The sequence below is a fragment of the Cervus canadensis genome, chromosome 10, assembly GCF_019320065.1.
Source record: "Cervus canadensis isolate Bull #8, Minnesota chromosome 10, ASM1932006v1, whole genome shotgun sequence".
Lineage (NCBI taxonomy): Eukaryota > Metazoa > Chordata > Mammalia > Artiodactyla > Cervidae > Cervus > Cervus canadensis.
Window position 1 is genome coordinate 167,673 of NC_057395.1, and position 20,908 is coordinate 188,580.

The window sequence follows — 20,908 nt, forward strand, 5'->3', positions numbered from 1 at the left end:
TAGGATTTACTGATGGGCATCAGTAAGGAGGGGACAGCGCCAAGACTTTCATGAATGTGAAGCCCACCATTTATCCAGAGGGCCATGATTAGGGATGTATTTGACCCCCACAACCATCTGGGATGAGCTGCTTTTCTGCCACCATGTTTTCAAATTTATCTGCATTAAACTAGTAAATCCCCACTTCTTAGAGATGAGAATCTTCTAGTGGCCAGGGAACTTGGCCCTGTGAAAAAGTGAAAGTTGCTCAGTTGTGTCTGACTCTTTGCGACCCCATGAACTATAGAGTATATGGAATTCTCCAGGCAAGAATACTGGAGTGGGTAGCCTTTTCCTTCTCCAAGGGATCGTCCCCACCCAGGGATCAAACCCAGGTCTCCCACATTGCTGGCGGATTCTTTACCAGCTGAGACACAAGGGAAGCCCTGTAGAGGGCCTCAATTGCATGCTTCTTGTTCTGTAGCTTGGTGCGGATGGACGTTATGAGTTGCCCAATGCAGACCCTGGCCACTGTGCCCTGGGACTTTCCAAAGTCACTGCATGTACCTATCTGGAGCCTGGACTGGGGACAGCCTGCCATTCATGAATGTTCACTGGAAAGGGCTGATGCTAGGGTCCCTTAGGGCAACCTCTACAGGCAACAGGCTACATAAACTACTGAGGAGGCTGCTGTTTGCAGCCACTGCACACTGAGTCCCCCTGGGAAAAGAGTGCATTTGGCTTACTTGGCTGCAAAGTCTCCCTCGTTTTTGAAGGATACTTTTACCAGTTAAAATATTCTTGATTGAAAGTTTTTTTTCCCCTTTCAGCCCTTTAACATATTATCCCACTGTCTTCTGGCCCACGGGGCTTTTGCTGAGAAATCCACAGATAGACTTAAATCTCCCTTGTACATGAGGAATTTTTTTCTGTTGCTGGTTTTAAAATTCTCTTTGTCTTTGATTTTAGACATTTTTTATAATGTCTTGGAAATGTTCATTTTGGGTTGAAATTTTGGGGTAAGTTATTTGCTCATGAACCTAGATGTCCAAATCTCTCTTCAGATGGAAGTTCTCAGCCATTACTTTTAAATAAGCTTTATACCCTTTCTCCCACTCTTCTCCTGAAATTCCAATAATCCAGAGATTGTTTCTTTTCATTGTAAACCCATAGTTCAGTTAGGCTTTCTTCACTCTTTCATATTATTTTGTTGTTGTTTTCCTTTTACTTTATAATTTCAATCCATCCATCATCTACTTCACAGATTTTTTTTCTTTAACTTGATGCATTCTGATAGTGATGTTCTTTCTTGCATTTTTCATTTTGTTAATTATATTCTTCAGCTCCATAATTAAGTTTGCTTCTCTACTATGTTTTTTTAATCTCCGTTAAACTTTTTTGTTCATGTATTATTTCCTGATTTTATTGGATTGTCTGTGTTCTCTCAGAGATTCCTTAAACATTTTTTAAAATTATTTTTCAATCTAAGTACAGAAATTAATTTATTTGGGTTTGGTTACTAGAGAATTATTTATTTCTTTGGTGATGTCATGTTTCCTTGATTTTTCATGTACCTTGATATCTTGCTTTCCTGGCTCTGTTGTTTGTTGAACTGAAGGCACGTCTTTCAGTTTTTACTTATTAGCTTGATGACAGAAATACCTTCATCTGTCCAATCTCCTGGGTATTCTGGGACTTTCTCAGACCTGTTCTAGGGATGTGCCTACTCCACACTTGTCATTTTTCAGTTCAGTTCAGTCACTCAGTCGTGTCCAACTCTTTGCAACCCCATGAGCTGCAGCATGCCAGGCCTCCCTGTCCATCACCAACTCCTGGAGTCCACCCAAACCCATGTCCATCGAGTCGGTGATGCCATCCAACCATCTCATCCTCTGTTGTCCCTTTCTCCTCCTGCCCTCAGTCTTTCCCAGCATCAGGGATTTTTTCAAATGAGTCAGCTCTTTGCATCAGATGGCCAAAGTATTGGAGTTTCAGCTTCAACATCAGTCCTTCCAGTGAACACCCAGGACTGATTTCCTTTAGTATGGACTGGCTGGATCTCCTTGCAGTCCAAGGGACTCTCAAGAGTCTTCTTCAACACCACAGTTCAAAAGCATCAATTCTTTGGGGCTCAGCTTTCTTATTAGTCCAAATCTCACATCCATATATGACTGCTGGAAAAACCATAGCCTTGAATAGACAGCCCTTTGTTGACAAAGTAATGTCTCTTCTTTTTAATATGCTGTCTAGGTTGGTCATAACTTTCCTTCCAAGGAGTAAGCGTCTTTGAATTTCATGGCTGCAATCACCATCTGCAGTGATTTTGGAGCCCCCCCAAAATAAAGTCAGCCACTGTTTCCCCATCTATTTGCCATGAAGTGATGGAACCAGATGCCATGATCTTAGTTTTGTGAATGTTGAGCTTTAAGCCAACTTTTTCACTCTCCTCTTTCACTTTCATCAAGAGGCTCTTTAGTTCTTCTTCACTTTCTGCCATAAGGGTGGTGTCATCTGCATATCTGAGGTTATTGATATTTCTCCCGGCAATCTTGATTCCATCTTGTGCTTCTTCCAGCCTAGCGTTTCTCATGATGTACTCTGCATAGAAGTTAAATAAGCAGGGTGACTATGTACAGCCTTGACGTACTCCTTTTCCTATTTGGAACCAGTCTGTTGTTCCATGTCCAGTTCTAACTGTTGCTTCCTGACCTGCATACAGGTTTCTCAAGAGGCAGGTCAGGTGGTCTGGTATGCCCATCTCTTGAAGAATTTTCCACAGTTTGTTGTGATCCACACAGTCAAAGGCTTTGGCATAGTCAATAAAGCAGAAATAGATGTTTTTTCTGGAACTCTCTTGCTTTTTTGATGATCCAGTGGATGTTGGCAATTTGATCTCTGATTCCTCTGCCTTTTCTAAAACCAGCTTGAATATCTGGAAGGGATGTTTTTTAGGGAGGGGGAATTCTTAAAGATGTGCCTTCTCTCCATCCTGCAAAGTCATGCTGAATGCTGACAGACTCCTGTTTGTTTGCTTTCCCTAAAGTGGTGTTGCATGCTAAAATTTTATGTGCTTCTTCCCGTAACATTTCTTTGATACCTCCAAGAGTCCTGGATACTGTTCTCAAAACCCCCTCTGTACTTTATAATTTTTAGGACACCTCACTTTTCTGAATAGAGTAAGAAAGAAGTTGGGTTCTTTGGTTCATCCTGAATAGCTAGTAAAGCCAGTCAGTCAGTCACATGCTCTCACTTTCTCCCGTGAGAAAAATGATAGGCCAAGAAAGTCTCTCTTGGGACTGAGCTGTGCTTCCTTGGGGTGATGTGGATAAAGAGAAGGTCATCTTTTTACCCTCTTTATTGCATCAAATCTTGGATTTTTGTTGTTGTTGTCATTGCTCCAACACTGTGCTGGAAATTCTCTGCTATATTCCCAGAATTTCACAGAAACTTTCATCTGAGTATAATTGTAAAAATTAGTGTCCTTTGGGGAAAAGGGTAGAAATGTCCTATTTTGCCATTTTGACATCACTCCTCATTGATATTTTGCTTGGATGTTCTATCTGTTATTGAAAATGGGTATTGAAATTCACTGTTGTTATTATGTTACTGTTTCTTTTTTCTATCAATTCTGTCAATGTTTGCTTCATTATATTTGAAGGTTCTAATATTGGGTGCATGTATATTTATAAGTATTATATCTTCTTGGTGAATTGGCCCTTTTTACTATTATATGATGTCCTTCTTTGTATCATTTGGCAACTTTTGTCTTAAAGTCTGTTTTGTCTCATATAAGTTCTCTCACTCTTCCTCTCATTTGGCTAACATTTATGTGGAATATCTTTTTAATTCCTTCACTTTCATGTGAAGGAATGTGAGGGAAGGAATATGAAGGAAAGCCTGCGTGTAGATTTAAACATGAAGTTAGTTTCTTCTAGATGGCATATAGATGGATCTTTAAAAAAAAACTGATTCAGATATTAAAAAACCGGTGTGTGTGTGTGAGAGAAATAGGTATCTTTTGCTTGGAAAGTGTATTTATATTTAAAGTCCTTATTGATAGGAAAAGATTTACTGTGATCATTTTTTTTTTTTAATCTCTTTTTAGCTTTTTGTCTCTGTTTTCCTCTTGTTCTTTCCTATTTGCTTTATTGACTTTTTAAAATTTCCATTATATTTTCTTATTTTCTCTTATATCTTTTATAGGGATTTTGTTTGTGGTTGCTATAATATAAGGCTTACATAAAGCATTCTATGGTTATAAGTCTGTTTTATACTGATAATTTAATTTCAACTTCACACAATTTTACTCCCCTCCTTTTAACATTCTTATTGTTACAAATTATATCTTTTTATATTTTGTATTTATTAATATATTTTATAGTTTATGTTTAGTATACTTTTGTGTTTATGTTTAGCGTCTATTAATTTCAATTTGAATGGCTCCCTTTGGTATTCCTTGTAGGGCACGTCTAGTGCTGATAAGCTCTTGAGTTTCTATTGGGAAATTCTTTATCTTTGCTTTGTTTTTGAAGAATTGTTTTGCTGGATATAATATTCTTAGTTGACAGGGTTTTTTCCTTCTGTGCTTGTATCTTCCCTCAACTTTCTGGCCTGCAAAGTTTCTGCTGAGTGATCTGTTGGTAGTATTGTAGGCGTTCCTTGTTTGTGAGAAATCACTTTTCTCTTAGTGATTTCAAAATTCTCTTAGACTTTTTTACTTTGATGATAATGTGCTTTGGTGTTAACTTCTTTAGGTTCCCTTTTGGGAAGCAGTTAGACTTTTTCAATTTGGGTATCAGTTTTGTTTTCCAGATTTGGTGAGTTTTGAGCTATCATGTTTAATAAACTTTCTGTCCCTTTCTCTCTTTTCCTTCTAGGATTCAGTAATATATATATATATCCTGGTCTGTTTTATGATGTCCTATTACTCCTTTGTGTTCTTTACATTTATTTTTATCGTTTTGCTTTCATGATTAGATGAAATCAAGTCACCTGTCTTCAAGCTTACTGATTCTTTCTTCTGTTTTAACAAATTACTTGTTGAACCCCTCTAATAAATTTAAAATTTTCAATTATTTTATTCTTTAGCTCCAAAATTTGTGTGTGTGTTTAAAGTATTTCCTCTCTTTGTTGAAATGCTCACTTTGTTCTTACAACATTGTATTCAGGTAGCTGAGAGCTTTTATAATGAGCATTTTGAAATCTGTGGGGTTATTCATATACATACATTTTTAAAGATATGTTTCTGAAGCCTTTTATTGGACCATGTTTCTTCCTTCTTGTCCCTTGACACTTGGTGTTGACATCTGAACAGCACAGCACCCAACTCTTGGTCGTTGGTTTTGCCTTCAGAAGTCCCCAGGAATGTAATGTATGTGGAGGCCTGTCAGTGCTCTGAGAGACACAAGTCAGACACCAGTCCCTCCATAGTTCTGTGAAATGTCTGAACACTAGACATACGCTTGAGTCTTCTCCTTCCTTCTCCAGAGAGACTCTGGTAGCTATTTTCCCAATTGTGTTGTCCTGAGCTCTGGAGAGGAGCTTTGACTTTGAGTGCCTAGTGGTCTAAAGTGTCATATTTGTTCTCAGTACTCCCTAAACAACTAGAATATCCTGAGTCTCATCCATACATCAAGACAGACAATACAGAAACTAGTGCCTCAAGCATTCCTCTGAAAACCTGAAATGTGGATGAATGTTACACTTCTTTTCCTCCCCAGGAAGAACCTGGGAATTTGGGGTGGGAGGCTTGCCTGCTTGCTTTTCACTGAGCTGGGAGAGTGGCTGTGACCACTGAGTGTGGACTAGGCCATATTATCACCTTTGTTCTTAGCAGCTCCCAACCTTGGGCCGTTTCCTGCCAGTGTTGAGATTGAAGCCAGATAGAAATCAGTCCCATAGATAGCCCCAACTTTGAACACACAGTTTAGTCCATTTCTTCCCTTCCCATAGGCAAGTTGGAAGTTGACATTCTCCTCCTATTTAGTGGTGATGGGAGAAAGGATTATTGCTAGAGGGTTTCACAAATTTACCCAAAAACGCAAAGGTAATTGGTCCTTGTATTGTTAGGGTTTCCTATTCTGCCATTTTCCTGATGTCACCCTCCTGACTTTCTAACCTAGATGTGGCTTTGTGATTTTCTAAGGTCAGTGAAGCATGAATCTGTCATGTGTGGAAGCTTTAGGAGCCAGTTTATGCTTCCCTTCACTCTCTCTTTTCCTTTACTACTAAAGCTAAGAATGTTGCAGATTCTAGGATTTCTATCAACCCGAGTTCCAAAATGATCATGTTAAACAGAACCTGTAGGTAAATTTTAATGGAGTAGGAGCAGAAAATAGATGTTTGTGTTTAAGCCACTGGAATTTCACGAATGTTTGTTACTTCAGCATAATCTAACCTATCTCTGTTTATACAGCTTGTAATGATACAACTGTAAATGATATGGCCAAGTTTTTTGTTGTTGTTGTTCTATTCTTCTTTAGTTTGGGCATCAGGGTACTATTAGCATTGTAAGATGAAGTGGAGAAAAATATCTTTTTCTAAATTTTTTATAGTTTATATAGCATAGATATTCTGTTATCTTTAATGATTTCATAGAAATTTTCCCTAAAAGTCTTTAGCCTTATAACAGTTTTAGCAGTAGATTTTCGATATTTTCCCCTGAAGGTATTAGTCTATTCAAGTTTTTTTTTTTGCATTTCATTCAGTTTATTTTTTATTTATTTAATATAGACTTTATTATCACTTATGATACATATATATTATTAAATATAGTCTTACAATTTTAAAATATCCTCTGTTTTTTATAGTTGTATTCTTTTAATGTTTCCTTTATTCATTAGAGGAAGTAAAAGTAGTAGTTTGGAGCTCAGGCCCTGGAGGTAAACTTCTTGGGTATGAATTTAAGCTCAATTATTAATCATATGACTGGTCAAACATTACTTTCTCTGCCCTTCAGTTTTTTCAAGTACTGATGTGGGGAATAATATTATGTGCTTCAAGGAATCATTTTGATAATTAAGGGATACAGTATAATTTTTAAAGTGGTCCCAGACAGGCATTTTCACAAGTTTCTAATGGAATCCAATGCAACTCCTTCCATTTAAAAAAATTTAGCTTTTTATAAAACAACACTAATAAACAATAGCACTTGGTTATTGACAGGCTTTTAATGCTTCTTCAAATCCCAGAGCAGTCATTCTCTTAAAATTGGAGTTGTTCTTCAGTTGCTCAGTCATGTTTGCGACTTCATGGACTGCAGCAGGCCAGGCTTCTGTGTCCTTCATTATCTCCCGGAGTTTTCTCAAACTCATGTCCATTGAGAAGGTGATGCCATCCAACCATCTCATCCTCTGCCCTCAATCTTTCCCAGCATCAGAGTCCTTTCCAGTTATTCAACTCTTTGCATCAGGTGGCCAAAGTTTTGGAGCTTTAGCATCAGTCCTTCCAATGAATGTTCAGGGTTGATTTCCTTTAGGATTGACTGGTCTGATCTCCTTGCAGTCCAAGAGACTCTGAAGAATCTTCTCCAGCACCATAGTTCGAAGGCATCAATTCTTCAGTGCTATGCCTTCTTTATGGTCCAGCCCTCACATCCATACTTGACTATTGAGAAAATGGAGTAGACGGAAATAGTGAATTCTAACTGGTAAAAAGAGGGACTGTGCCCTTGACACTCCCTTCTTTTAAACTTCTAATTAAATTACTTTGTATGACTACTTTTAAAATTATTAAGTATAACATCAATAATAATAATAAAAGAATCAGACGACCCCCATAAAATGAAAAGTTAGCTTTTTAAAACTTAAAGCAGATACAGAAAACCATACAAAATAATGTGAAACTTAATGAAGTGTTTAAGGGTGGTACTCTTGAACTGTTAGCCAAATCAAGAAATTCCAGTCATTCCAGAATACCCTTCATATCCTGTCTTGTCATAGTCCTCACATCTCCACATCAGTTACCACTCTTCTAATTTTTATATTAAATTACTTCTTTGCACATGTTGACACTTTTATGGCCCAACTGTGTCTTTGTACACACTATAATGTATAACTTGTCATTTAAATTTTATATATCTTCTAGATTTTTATAGGTTTGTCCTCTGTCTCTAGTCTTACAATTTTTGAGCTGCATAACTCTGGGCATTTTCCCTATAGGGTTATATAATTATGATGTAATTTTTCCATATGTTCCTCTGCCTTCTAGCAGTTGGATCCAGAGGATTGATCAGCTTTTTTTTTTTTTTTAGTGTAATTAGATTCTTTATTGTTCCTGGCTGAGCCAGTGAATGTACTATGATTATACTTTCTTGAAAACCATTTTTCTTTTTTTCTAGAGTAGCTAATTTCTTTTGTATCTCCACAGTCTGGTAGTTTTAAAAGTTCTTTCACTAGATCTGCATGCATTCAGTAATCTGTCGATTCTACAATGTTTTTCTTGACACATTCTTCCAGTAGCTTTTTGTTCCCAACTCTAACCTGTACTGCTTTTTCTCTGGGTTCATTGAATAGCTCTGACCTGGGATTTTCCTTCACCATTACTCTTGGCTTTCCCTTTGCCTTTTTAAAAACCCTTGGATCCCTTGTCTTTTTTTTTTTCCATTTGTTTTTATTAGTTGGAGGCTAATTACTTTACCATATTCTAGTGGTTTTTGCCATACATTGACATGAATCAGCCATGGAGTTACATGTATTCCCCATCCCAATCCCCCCTCCAACCTTGCTCCCCACCCCATCCCTCTGGGTCTTCACCGTGCACCAGCCCCGAGCACTTGTCATATGCATCCAACACTGGCTGGTTGGATCTGTTTCACCCTAGATAATATACATGTTTCAATGCTGTTCTCCCAAAACATCCCACCCTCGCCTTCTCCCACAGAGTCCAAAAGTCTATTCTGTACATCTGTGTCTCTTTTCCTGTTTTGCATATAGGGTTATCGTTACCATTTTTCTAAATTCCATATATATGCATTAGTATACTGTATTGGTCTTTATCTTTCTGGCTTACTTCACTCGTATAATGGGCTTCAGTTTCATCCATCTCATTAGAACTGATTCAAATGAATTCTTTTTAATGGCTGAGTAATATTCCATGGTGTATATATACCACAGCTTCCTTATCCATTCGTCTGCTGATGGGCATCTATATTGCTTCCATGTCCTGGATATTATAAACAGTGCTGCAATGAACATTGGGGTGCACATGTCTCTTTCAGATCTGATTTCCTCGATGTGTATGCCCAGAAGTGGTATTGCTGGGTCATATGGCAGTTCTATTTCCAGTCTCTTAAGAAATCTCCACACTGTTTTCCATAGCAGCTGTACTAGTTTGCATTCCCACCAACAGTGTAAGAGGGTTCCCTTTTCTCCACACCCTCTCCAGAATTTATTGCTGGTAGACTTTTGGATAGCAGCCATCCTGACTGGCATGTAATGGTACCTCATTGTGGTTTTGATTTGCATTTCTCTGATAATGAGTGATGTTGAGCATCTTTTCATGTGTTTGTTAGCCATCTGTATGTCTTCTTTAGAGAAATGTCTGTTTAGTTCTTTGGCCCATTTTTTGATTGGGTCATTTATTTTTCTGGAATTGAGCTTCAGGAGTTGCTTGTATATTTTTGAGATTAATCCTTTGTTGCTTCATTTGTTATTATTTTCTCCCATTCTGAGGGCTGTCTTTTCACCTTGCTTATAGTTTCCTTTGTTGTGCAAAAGCTTTTAAGTTTCATTAGGTCCCATTTGTTTATTTTTGCTTTTATTTCCAGTATTCTGGGAGGTGGGTCATAGAGGATCCTGCTGTGATTTATGTCGGAGAGTGCTTTGTCTATGTTCTCCTCTAGGAGTTTTATAGTTTCTTGTCTTACATTTAGATCTTTAATCCATTTTGAGTTTATTTTTGTGTATTGTGTTAGAAAGTGTTCTAGTTTCATTCTTTTACAAGTTTTGACCCAGTTTCCCAGCACCACTTGTTAAAGAGGTTGTCTTTTTTCCAATGGATATCCTTGCCTCCTTTGTCGAAGATAAGGTGTCCATAGGTGTGTGGATTTATCTCTGGGCTTTCTATTCTGTTCCATTGATCTCTATTTCTGTCTTTGTGCCAGTACCATACTGTCTTGATGACTGTGACTTTGTAATATAGTCTGAAGTCAGGCAGGTTGATTCCTCCAGTTCCATTCTTCTTTCTCAAGATTACTTTGGCTGTTCGAAGTTTTTTGTATTTCCATACAAATTGTGAAATTATTTGTTCTAGTTCTGTGAAAAATACCGTTGGTAGCTTGATAGGGATTGCGTTGAATCTATAGATTGCTTTGGGTAGTATAGCCATTTTGACAATATTGATTCTTCCAGTCCATGAACACAGTATATTTCTCTGTCTGTTTGTGTCCTCTTTGATTTCTTTCATCAGTGTTTTATAGTTTTCTATGTATAGGTCTTTTGTTTCTTTAGGTAGATATACTCCTAAGTATTATGTTCTTTTTGTTGCAATGGTGAATGGTATTGTTTCCTTAATTTCTCTTTCTGTTTTCTCATTGTTAGTGTATAGGAGTGCAAGGGATTTCTGTGTGTTACTTTTATATCCTGCAAATTTACTCTATTCATTGATTAGTTCTAGTAATTTTCTCGTAGAGTCTTTAGGGTTTTCTATGTAGAGGATCATGTCATCTGCAAACAGTGAGAGTTTCACTTCTTCTTTTCTTATCTGGATTCCTTTTACTTCTTTTTCTGCTCTGATTGCTGTGGCCAAAACTTCCAACACTATGTTGAATAGTAGTGGTGAGAGTGGGCACCCTTGTCTTTTTCCTGATTTCAGGGGAAATGCTTTCAATTTTTCACCATTGAGGGTGATGCTTGCTGTGGGTTTGTCATATATAGCTTTTATTATGTTGAGGTATGTTCCTTCTATTCCTGCTTTCTGGAGAGTTTTTATCATAAATGGATGTTGAATTTTGTCAAAGGCTTTTTCTGCATCTATTGAGATAATCATATAGTTTTTGTCTTTCAGTTTGTTAATATAGTTTATTACATTGATTGACTTGTGGATATTAAAGAATCCTTGCATTCCTGGGATAAAGCCCACTTGGTCATGATGTATGATTTTTTTAATATGTTGTTGGACTCTGTTTGCTAGAATTTTGTTGAGGATTTTTGCATCTATGTTCATCAGTGATATTGGCCTGTAGTTTTCTTTTTTTGTGGCATCTTTGTCTCATTTGGGAATTAGGGTGACAGTGGCCTTATAGAATGAGTTTGGAAGTTTACCTTCTTCTGCAATTTTCTGGAAGAGTTTGAGTAAGATAGGTGTTAGCTCTTCTCTAAATTTTTGGTAGAATTCAGCTGTGAAGCCATCTGGTCCTGGGCTTTTGTTTGCTGGAAGATTTCTGATCACAGTTTTTATTTCCTTGCTTGTGATGGGTCTGTTAAGATCTTTTTCTTCCTGGTTCAGTTTTGGAAAGTTATACTTTTCTAAGAATTTGTCCATTTTATTGGCATATTGTTGCTGATAGTAGTCCTTTATGATCCTTTGTATTTCTGTGTTGTCTGTTGTGATTTCTCCATTTTCATTTCTAATTTTGTTGATTTGATTCTTCTCCCTTTGTTTCTTGATGATTTTGGCTAATGGTTTGTCAATTTTATTTATCTTCTCAAAGAACCAGCTTTTAGCTTTGTTGATTTTGCTCTGGTCACTTTTTTTTCTTTTGCACTTATTTCTGCCCTAATTTTTAAGATTTCTTTCCTTCTACTAACCCTGGGGTTCTTCATTTCTTCCTTTGCAAGTTACTTTAGGTGTAGAGTTAGGTTATTTATTTGACTTTTTTCTTGTCTCTTGAGGTAAGCCTGTATTGCTATGAACCTTCCCCTTAGCACTGCTTTTACAATGTCCCATAGGGTTTGGGTTGTTGTGTTTTCATTTTCATTTGTTTCTATGCATATTTTGATTTCTTTTTTTATTTCTTCTGTGATTTGTTGGTTATTCAGCAGCATGTTGTTCAGCCTTCATATGTTGGAATTTTTAATAGTTTTCTCCTGTAATTGACATCTAATTTTACTGCATTATGGTCAGGAAAGATTCTTGGAATTATTTCAATTTTTTGAATCTACCAAGGCTAGATTTATGGCCCAGGATGTGATCTAGCCTGGAGAAGGTTCCGTGTGCACTTGAGAAAAAGGTGAAATTCATTGTTTTGGGGTGAAATGTCCCACAGATATCAGTTAGGTCTAACTGGTCCATTGTATCATTTAAATTTGTGTTTCCTTGTTAATTTTCTGTTTAGTTTATCTATCCATAGGTGTGAGTGGGTTATTAAAGTATGCCACTATTATTGTGCTATTGTTAATTTCCCCTTTCATACTTGTTAGCATTTGCTTTACATTTCGCAGTGCTCCTATGTTGGATGCATATATATTTGTAATTGTTATATCTTCTTGGATGATCCCTTGATCATTGGGTAGTGTCCTTCTTTGTCTCTTTTCACAGCCTTTATTTTAAAGTCTGTTTTATCTGATATGAGTATTGCGACTCCTGCTTTCTTTTGGTCTCTATTTGCATGGAATGTCTTTTCCCAGCCCTTCACTTTCAGTCTGTATGTGTCCCTTGTTTTGAGGTGGGTCCCTTGTAGAGAACATATATAGGGGTATTGTTTTTGTATCCATTCAGCCAGTCTTTGTCTTTTGGTTGGAGCATTCAACCTGTTTACATTTAAGGTAATTATTGATAAGTATTATACCATTGCTATTTACTTTGTTGTTTTGGGTTTGAATTTATAAACCTTTTCTGTGTTTCCTGTCTAGAGAAGATCCTTTAGCATTTGTTGGAGAGCTGGTTTGGTGGTGCTGAATTCTCTCAGCTTCTGCTTGTCTGTAAAGCTTTTGATTTCTCCTTCATATTTGAATGAGATCCTTGCTGGGTACAGTAATCTGGGGTGTAGGTTTTTCTCTTTCTTCACCTTAAGTATGTCCTGCCATTCCCTTCTGGCCTGAAGAATTTCTATGGAAAGATCAGCTGTTATCCTCATGGGAATCCCCTTGTGTGTTATTTGTTGTTTTTCCCTTGCTGCTTTTAATATTTGTTCTTTGTGTTTGATCTTTGTTAATTTGATCAATATGTGTCTTGGGGTGTTTCGCCTTGCGTTTATCCTGTTTGGGACTCTCTGGGTTTCTTGGACTTGGGTGACTATTTCCTTCCCCACTTTAGGGAAGTTTTCAACTATTATCTCCTCAAGTATTTTCTGATGGTCTTTCTTTTTGTCTTCTTCTCCTGGGACTCCTATGATTCTAATGTTGGGGCGTTTAACATTGTCCCAGAGGTCTCTGAGGTTGTCCTCATTTCTTTTGATTCTTTTTTCTTTTTTCCTCTCTGCTTCATTTATATCTACCATTCTATCTTCTACCTCACTTATCCTATCTTCTCTCTCCATGATTCTATTGTTGGTTCCCTCCAAAGTGTTTTTTTATCTCATTTATTGCATTATTCATTATATATTGACTCTTTCATTTCTTCTACGTCCTTGTTAAGCATTTCTTGCATCTTTCCAATCCTTGTCTCCAGGCTGTTTATCTGTAACTCCATTTTGTTTTCAAGATTTTGGATCATGTTCATTATCATTATTCGGAATTCTTTATCAGGTAGATTCCCTATCTCCTCCTCTTTTGTTTGGTTTGGTGGGCATTTAACCTGTTCTTTTACCTGCTGAGTATTTCTCTGCCTTTTCATCGTGTTTAGATGCTGTGTTTCGAGTGGCCTTTCTGTCTCCTGACAGTTTGTGGTTCCTCTTTATTGTGGACATTCCTTGCTGTGGGTGGGGTTGGAGGGGTGGCTTGTCATGGTTTCCTGGTTAGGGAACCTTGTGTCGGTGTTCTGGTGAGTGGAGCTGGATTTCTTCTCTCTGGAGTGCAATGAAGTGTCCAGTAGTGAGTTTTGAGATGTCAGTGGGTTTGATGTGACTTTGGGTGGCCTGTATATTGAAGCTCAGGGCTATGTTCCTGTGTTGATGGAGAATTTGCGTGGTATGTCTTGCTCTGGAACTTGTTGGGTCTTGGGTGGTGCTTGGTTTCAGTGTAGGTATGGAGGCTTTTGGATGAGCTCTTATTGATTAATGTTCCCTGGAGTCAGGAGTTCTCTGGTTTTGAACTTAAGCCTCCTGTCTCTGGATTTCAGTCTTCTACTTACAGTAGCCTCAAGACTTCTCCAACTATACAGCACCAATGATGAAACATCAGGTTAATGATGAAAAGTTTTTCCACAGTGAGGGACACCCAGAGAGTTTCACTGAGTTACATGGAGAAGAGAAGAAGGAAGAGGGAGATAGAGGTGGCCAGGAGGAGAAGAGGGGGAATCAAAAGGGGAGAGAGCAAGCTAGCCAGTAATCAATTACCTATGTACTCTCCATAGTCTGGACTCCTCAGAGATGTTCATGGAGTTACACAGAGAAGAGAAGAGGGAAGAAGGAAACAGAGGTGACCAGGAGGAGAAAAGGGGGAATCAAAAGCAAGGAGACAGATCCAGCCAGTAATCAGTTCCCTATGTATTCTCCAGAGCCAGGACACACAAGAGATTCACAGAATTGGGTAGAGAAGAGAAGGGGGAGGGAGGAGATAGAGCCGGCCTGGTGGAGAAAAAGGAGAGCCAACAGGGGGAGAGAGCAATCAAGCCAGTAATCACACTCCCAAGTAAAAATGGCTACTGAAGATTGGGTTCTTAAAGGTACAAAATTGATAATAAATACCAAAAAGCAAAGATTAAAAATCTAGAGTAGAGGTTAGATTCTGAAAATACAGTGTTAAAAGACAAAATAAAGTCACAAACATTGTAAAATATATATGAAGTTTGCTTTAAAAATAGGGTTTTTTTTTTTTTGGCAAGGTATAGTAGTGAACTGAATAGTAGATTATAAAAATGAAAATTAAAGGAGTAATAGAGGACTTAAAAAATGATAATAGTAAAAATATTTCTAGGAATTTCTCTGAAGCTGTTGCAGAGCCGGCTTATACTTCTCAAGATTTATAAGCCCTTTCCAGTATAGTCGGTGCTAACTACAGGGTTTTAATCTGTTGTACCTGCCACTTCCAAAGTGGTTCCCTCTGTTTATTTTGGCTTCTTCTGTTTGCTGGTCTCTTCAGTGTCTACTTTCCGCCCTGATACAAGGGGGCGGTGGTGGTCACTCATTTAGGCTCACTTGTTCAGTTGTGCTGTGGAGAGGGAGGAACACTCCACACAAATATCAGTGGCGTGTGTGGGGAACGCTCGCAGTGTCTCAGCCACACTGGGTTTGCCCCCGATCATGGCGTGTGTGCTCTCACGGTCTACACTTCTCAGGCTCCAGGTTGCTCTGCTGGGAACTGTCTTGAGGCGGCCCTGGGTTGCCTACACTTCCCAGGTCTAAGCTGCTCAGGTTCAGGTTCTCGGGTACTCCCCAAAGGCGCAGACTCAGTTGGGCCTGCGTTTTGTGCCCTTTCCAGGTCTGAGCAGCTCAGATGACCAGGTGCTTGGCGAGCGCAGTCACCCCCAGGTAGGGGGTGCATCTTATCGCCTTCCCCATCCCAGTGACTCGATTTTCTCGGTGTACAACAGGCGCGCCTTCTCAGGTGTGCCATGAGTCTCTTCTGGGGAGCTGATATCTGGCTGCAACCCTCCTCAAGGATGTCAACCGTCCAGGATCCCAAGAAGTCTTGGTTAGCAACGGAGCCTTTTTGCAGGTTGGTGGAGGATGCCTCTCTGGGGCCGCGATTGCCCCTTTCCGTCTCTGGCTGCCTGCTTCCTGCTTGTCTCCGGCAGGGGATGGGCTGGTCTGCAGCCTGCTAGCTCTCCTCTGGTATTTGCTTAGTCCTTTGTTCTGTGAGCTGGCCTGGCAGTGCCTCAGGTTAGGGCTTTCCCAGGATAGTTCTCTCTCTCTCTCTTTCTTTTTTTTCTCTCTCTCTGGCTATCCCACAGTTTGGGTTGCTATCTCACATTAGTTCCCTCAGATTGTCCTCAGGGCATTCTGGCCTGGTCCTTACCCTAAGCAATGCAGCCCACGCCTCCCTGTTCAGCCCCCACTTGCTGGTGGCAGCTGCAATCGCTGGGAGTTGTCGTTAGGCACATAATCTGTGGGTTTTAATTATTTATTTATTCATTTTTCCTCCTGGTTATGTGGCCCTCTGAGATTCCAAGATTCCTCACAGACCCGCTGGTGAGAGTGTTTCCTGGTGTTTGGAAACTTCTCTTTTAAGACTCCCTTCCTGGAACAGATCTCCATCCCTACCTCTTTTGTCTCTCTTTTTATCTCTTATATTTTGTCCTACCTCCTTTTGACGATAATGGGCTGCCTTTCTGGGTGCCTGATGTCCTCTGCCAACATTCAGAAGTTGTTTTGTGGAATTTGCTTAGGGTTCAAATATTCTTTCGATGAATTTGTGGGGGAGGAAGTGGTCTCCCCTTCCTATTCCTCTGCCATCCTAGGACAGCCCCCTTAAGTTGCTTTCAAGTTTGGAATATATAGAATATCAACCTACTTCTAAAAGAGATTGCGAGAGATCACGTTTTCCTGAATCCCTTCCCCTGTGTGCCTCAGTTTACCCCTTCTGTTGTAAGTAACTATGTATTGTTCTCTGATTTATTATTTCTGTAGTTCATTTGTAAATGTGTCTATTTTTCTTAATTTTCCCCTTAACTTCCCCTTCTTTCTTACCTCAAAGGTGATATCCTAAATGTATACTTTTTCACTTTTATTTTTTTACTTAACATTCTTTCTTGGAAATTCTTTCATGTCTGGATAACTTTTTCATTCATTTTACAGCTGTATGTACAGCTGTCTGTGTCACATTATAAACATTATTTATATTTATTTATAACATATCATGGTTTATGGTACATATCTTAGATTATTCAAGCAATGATCTATGAATATTCAGGTAGTTTGAATATTATGCAATTACACATGATGCTATGATGAGTAATCTTTTATCTATGTGTTTTCATTGTTTTACCTATGATTGATAGTAACCTAAAGTATAAATAACCCAAGAAAACTAGAGACTGATAGAAATATATTCAAAACACTCACTAAAACTTTTCTCACAATTTTTATGTCATATCTAGCATTATGATAATTTATTTTTTATCAAAATGAAAGAGAATTCTGCTGTACACTTGTATAAATTTGAAGTTTAGATATTTCACAGTAGATCTGTTTTTTTTCTGTTCAGTGGACTAAGTGCATTTCTTTTTTTTTTTAATGCATTTCTTTATGTAGGTTATGATAAAGAATCATATGAAAAGATTATGCTTAACCATCAGGATTCTGTGTCAAAAACCGAAATGCAAGTAAAGAAGCAAAGAACTCTCAAAAAGGAAAGACTCTCTAGTAAGCATCATAATCATAAATAACTTCATATCATTTTAAATTAAACTTATCAGATCTTTTTTGTTTCCTGAAGATATATCTCAGCATATGTTTTGTATGAATAAAATTTTACATTTTGCCTTAAAGTTTGAATACCTTAAGGCAACTTGAAAACAGAAATGAAGTTCTTAATACAGTTTAGTTGGAATTTCTGACCTTAAGACTATTTCATGCTCAGTATCCTTTAAGGACAATAATAGATCAGTATTATCTCACTAAGGGTATGTACCTTTCACCCAACCTGGGACATTTCTGCTCCGAAAGACCAGTGGCTGCCTCTGACCTCTGTCAGTGTCATTTTGCTATAGGCTACAATGTCAGTAAGCTACAAAGAGATCAGTAACTCAGAAAAAAAGTGGGGACTCAGAGGAGTCCAGGGAAGGAGATTGAATGGCCTATTGGAAGTCTTCCATGGCATCTTTTTGGCTGGGTCTCCACTCAAAGGGGATAGCCTTTATGGTAACTCCTTAGAAATGTGCCATCACATCCCTCTGGGCAGCACGCAAATGTGTTAATAGTCAAAGAATCCCATCAAAAGTCCCATCAATACAATTAAAATAAATAATTTGAGGAAGGGAGGGCCCGAAGATTTGCAAACATCTCCTCTGGAGTAAGATTTTTATCTGCTACAGGTCACACACTGGAAATTCACTTGGATACTAGGTCCTTGTCTAGATTAATGGCCCAGCTGTGTTGTCCCATATGGATCAACAGAATGTTCAGTCCTTGTGGGATGGTGCTTGTCTGGGCCCACCAGAAAGACATCATCAATTAGGAAATTCCGTGTGTGAGTGGGACTTGATCTCAGTCATGCTCTACCCATTGAAGATAGGCAGATGGGGAATTGAGAGATCCCTGTGGAAGGACATTAGTGGCATATTTCAATTAATTCTACATAGTGGTAAATTGATCATCATCATTGGCATGAAGAGAGATGCTGAAAAGTATTCAAGTTGTTGGTTGTTGTATACCGAGTTCCTTTACCTTGGGCAATAGCTTCTGTGACAGTCACAATACCAGTGTGAGGTTGGTAGTTACACTTTGTGAGCCCTAATCATGTTAGTCTGTAGGCACCTGAGGTTTTGTGCATAGGTCTGATGGGGCTATTTTTTTTTTCCTGATTGGGTTATTGAATGCAGGTATAGTCTGTGGAAATTGTTGGCTTCTTTAAGCCCAGCAACAAGGGCAGCTATTTATTTTTTATGCCCAGCATGTCAGTATTGTTTTTAGTATTTAACAGATAAGGGTTCTAGGTTCTGGTAGTTGGGTGGCTCAAGATCTTCCTGCTGCCCTATTAAAATATCCTAACATTATGAAATCCTGTCACAGCTTGGGAGTGAATATGAGTGATGGGTCATTAAATAATACATCTCTACCAATAATACATTCAGCAGTGAAGGCAATAACAATGCAACATACCATAGTCTGGCCTGGAAAAGGTTTCTGTTTGTAGTGGTGCCCCAAAACAGACAGCATTATCTGTTTCCCCCTCATTCTAGCACCAGGGCTTATGAGGATTACAGATATTAGTATACCACAATCCAAAAAGCCCAAGAAATGTGATTCTCCTCCAACTGCCTTTTGAACTTTGTCCTGGAATAGGCTCTCATATCTTCACCTGGGAAATAGGTACTTTGGTATAGCCCTATTTTGTTTATTTTTGACAGCTGAGAATCGGGATAAGTGTATATGCTAGTTTCAGATCCATCTCAAGATTCATTGATAAAAGCATAGAAAATAGCACTTGTTTTATTCATAGCGGCCACCACAAAGTGGACTGTAGTGGGGATACATGTTAGGTCCTCATGGCCCATAGTATAACAAGAGTACCTTGGTGTGGAGAGTATTAATTTATTCCTTTGATACCCCATTGTATGGGAATCAGGGCAACAGATTTTATGTAAGGTCATTGCCCATAACATCCAGTAGAGGGAACATTATTATATCACTTTCTGGCAGTCGCCAATGTTTGGATGCCTGAAAATTTACCAGTTAAGATCTGACTATGTGACAACTAATTGACACAAACTTATGAGGAAATTTGATTGAGCTTGATAACCAATAAGATTCACAAAAGTGAACCTAGAAATCTGAGTCTGGTAAGACCTAAGTCTCTGAAGATCTCTTCAAGTCGCTGGGCAGTGATTGGAAAGTCCTTTACATCCTTTTTCATTAAAGTCATCAGTCTCTGTCAGGACTTAGAACTAACAATAGTCATAGAGTATATAACTCAGCTTTTGGGTCTCTGATGACTTTTATGTCCATCTCTGGCAAACCATAACCATGAGCTCAAGAATTATTTCCCTAGCTCTCTTAGAGTCCCTCTGTTCACTCTCTAATTTGATTCATTGGGGAAACTGATGCGAGTTTGGAGGCTAAAGTGAAGGACCAATATTTCCCTAAAACTAAAAGTCTTAACAATTTATTAGAACCTTCTAAGGGTGCTCTGTGGCCTCCACCAGCACTTTCTGAGACTCATTGGCATTACTAGCTGAGTGTTCCATTGGACAACCTTGCAGTAGTCCACTTACATAGTCCAAGAGTGACCCAAATTGTCTCTAACACCTTCTAAAAGGGCTTTATGAGATCTAAAGAGATTTCACTTTTTCAAAAAAGCATTATGTTTCATTGGTCACTTTGCTCACTGTGCCAGTTTCTCAGAGAAAGAGCTGTCAAGTTGGCCAATTAAGATAACAAACTGTACAAAGTAAAATTAAGCCTTTTTTCATTTACTCTGATAGTATAAACAATAATCTAAACAGAAAACGGCTGAAGCTCCACTAGTCTTCCATTTTCCCCACAGAACAGCACTGGGCAAGGGTAAGGTGTGTCATTATAGACAGGAGAGAGTGGAGGCAACATCTCACTGCCTCCAACAAAAGGCTCCCACTGTTTTAAGGACCCTGGGCCCAGGGAAAGGACAAGGAGGCAGAGTTTGGAGTGGATAAGTTCTTTACACTGAGTCAGACTGAGAACAGTGTTTTCCAGGTATACCTAATAAGATGGTCTAGGTAGGGGCATCTGAATAGTACAGTGTCTAAAGGAAGCATCTGTATGGAGGTTTCTGGGCAGAAAAGTTTAAGATCATGGTCAGCTGGAAGTGTAGGTTAAGGGTCAGCCTGACTGTAACTGTTTCTAGTACCTGGAGCTGTACATTGTTAGTGTGGGGTTGGAAGCTTTCCCAAATAAGGACTGACAGTTCTGTAATTTCTTATGGTATAAAAGGTCATATATAGTGTTATAACGTAGAATTGAAGGATCAATGTGTGTACATACACATGTGTGTGCATTCATATGTAGCTAAACTACATACATATAAAAGTAAATATATATATATATGCATATACCCATACATAGACATATTTGGAAACTGAGTTCTTACAGACCCCTTCAATTCCAGGTAACACACTTAGGGCTTGTTCTTGCCTTCCTTCATTTTTTATGTGTATGTCCTTCCACAGTGTAGATCCTGACTTTCAGAAACATCAACACATTTATATATTAAGCCATCTTAGAATACTTGTAAAACTGTTTCACAATCAATTAACT

The 20,908-nt window shown here is 38.5% G+C and overlaps 1 protein-coding gene and 1 non-coding gene across 2 annotated transcripts in view; one reads left to right on the forward strand and one right to left on the reverse strand.

Moving 5' to 3' along the window:
- Positions 1-601: 601 nt before the first annotated feature.
- On the reverse strand, positions 602-735 carry LOC122449043. The gene has a single exon (XR_006271861.1). It is a non-coding gene; the product is annotated as a small nucleolar RNA SNORA70 (small nucleolar RNA).
- Positions 736-15,259: 14,524 nt separating this feature from the next.
- The window catches only part of LOC122448351 (coiled-coil domain-containing protein 7-like), a 171,022-nt gene continuing 165,373 nt past the window's right edge, over positions 15,260-20,908 (forward strand). The window contains exons 1-2 of the mRNA XM_043479596.1: positions 15,260-15,266; positions 17,210-17,320. Coding sequence (XP_043335531.1) covers positions 15,260-15,266; positions 17,210-17,320 — 118 coding nt within the window. The remainder of the gene's footprint in view (positions 15,267-17,209; positions 17,321-20,908) is intronic.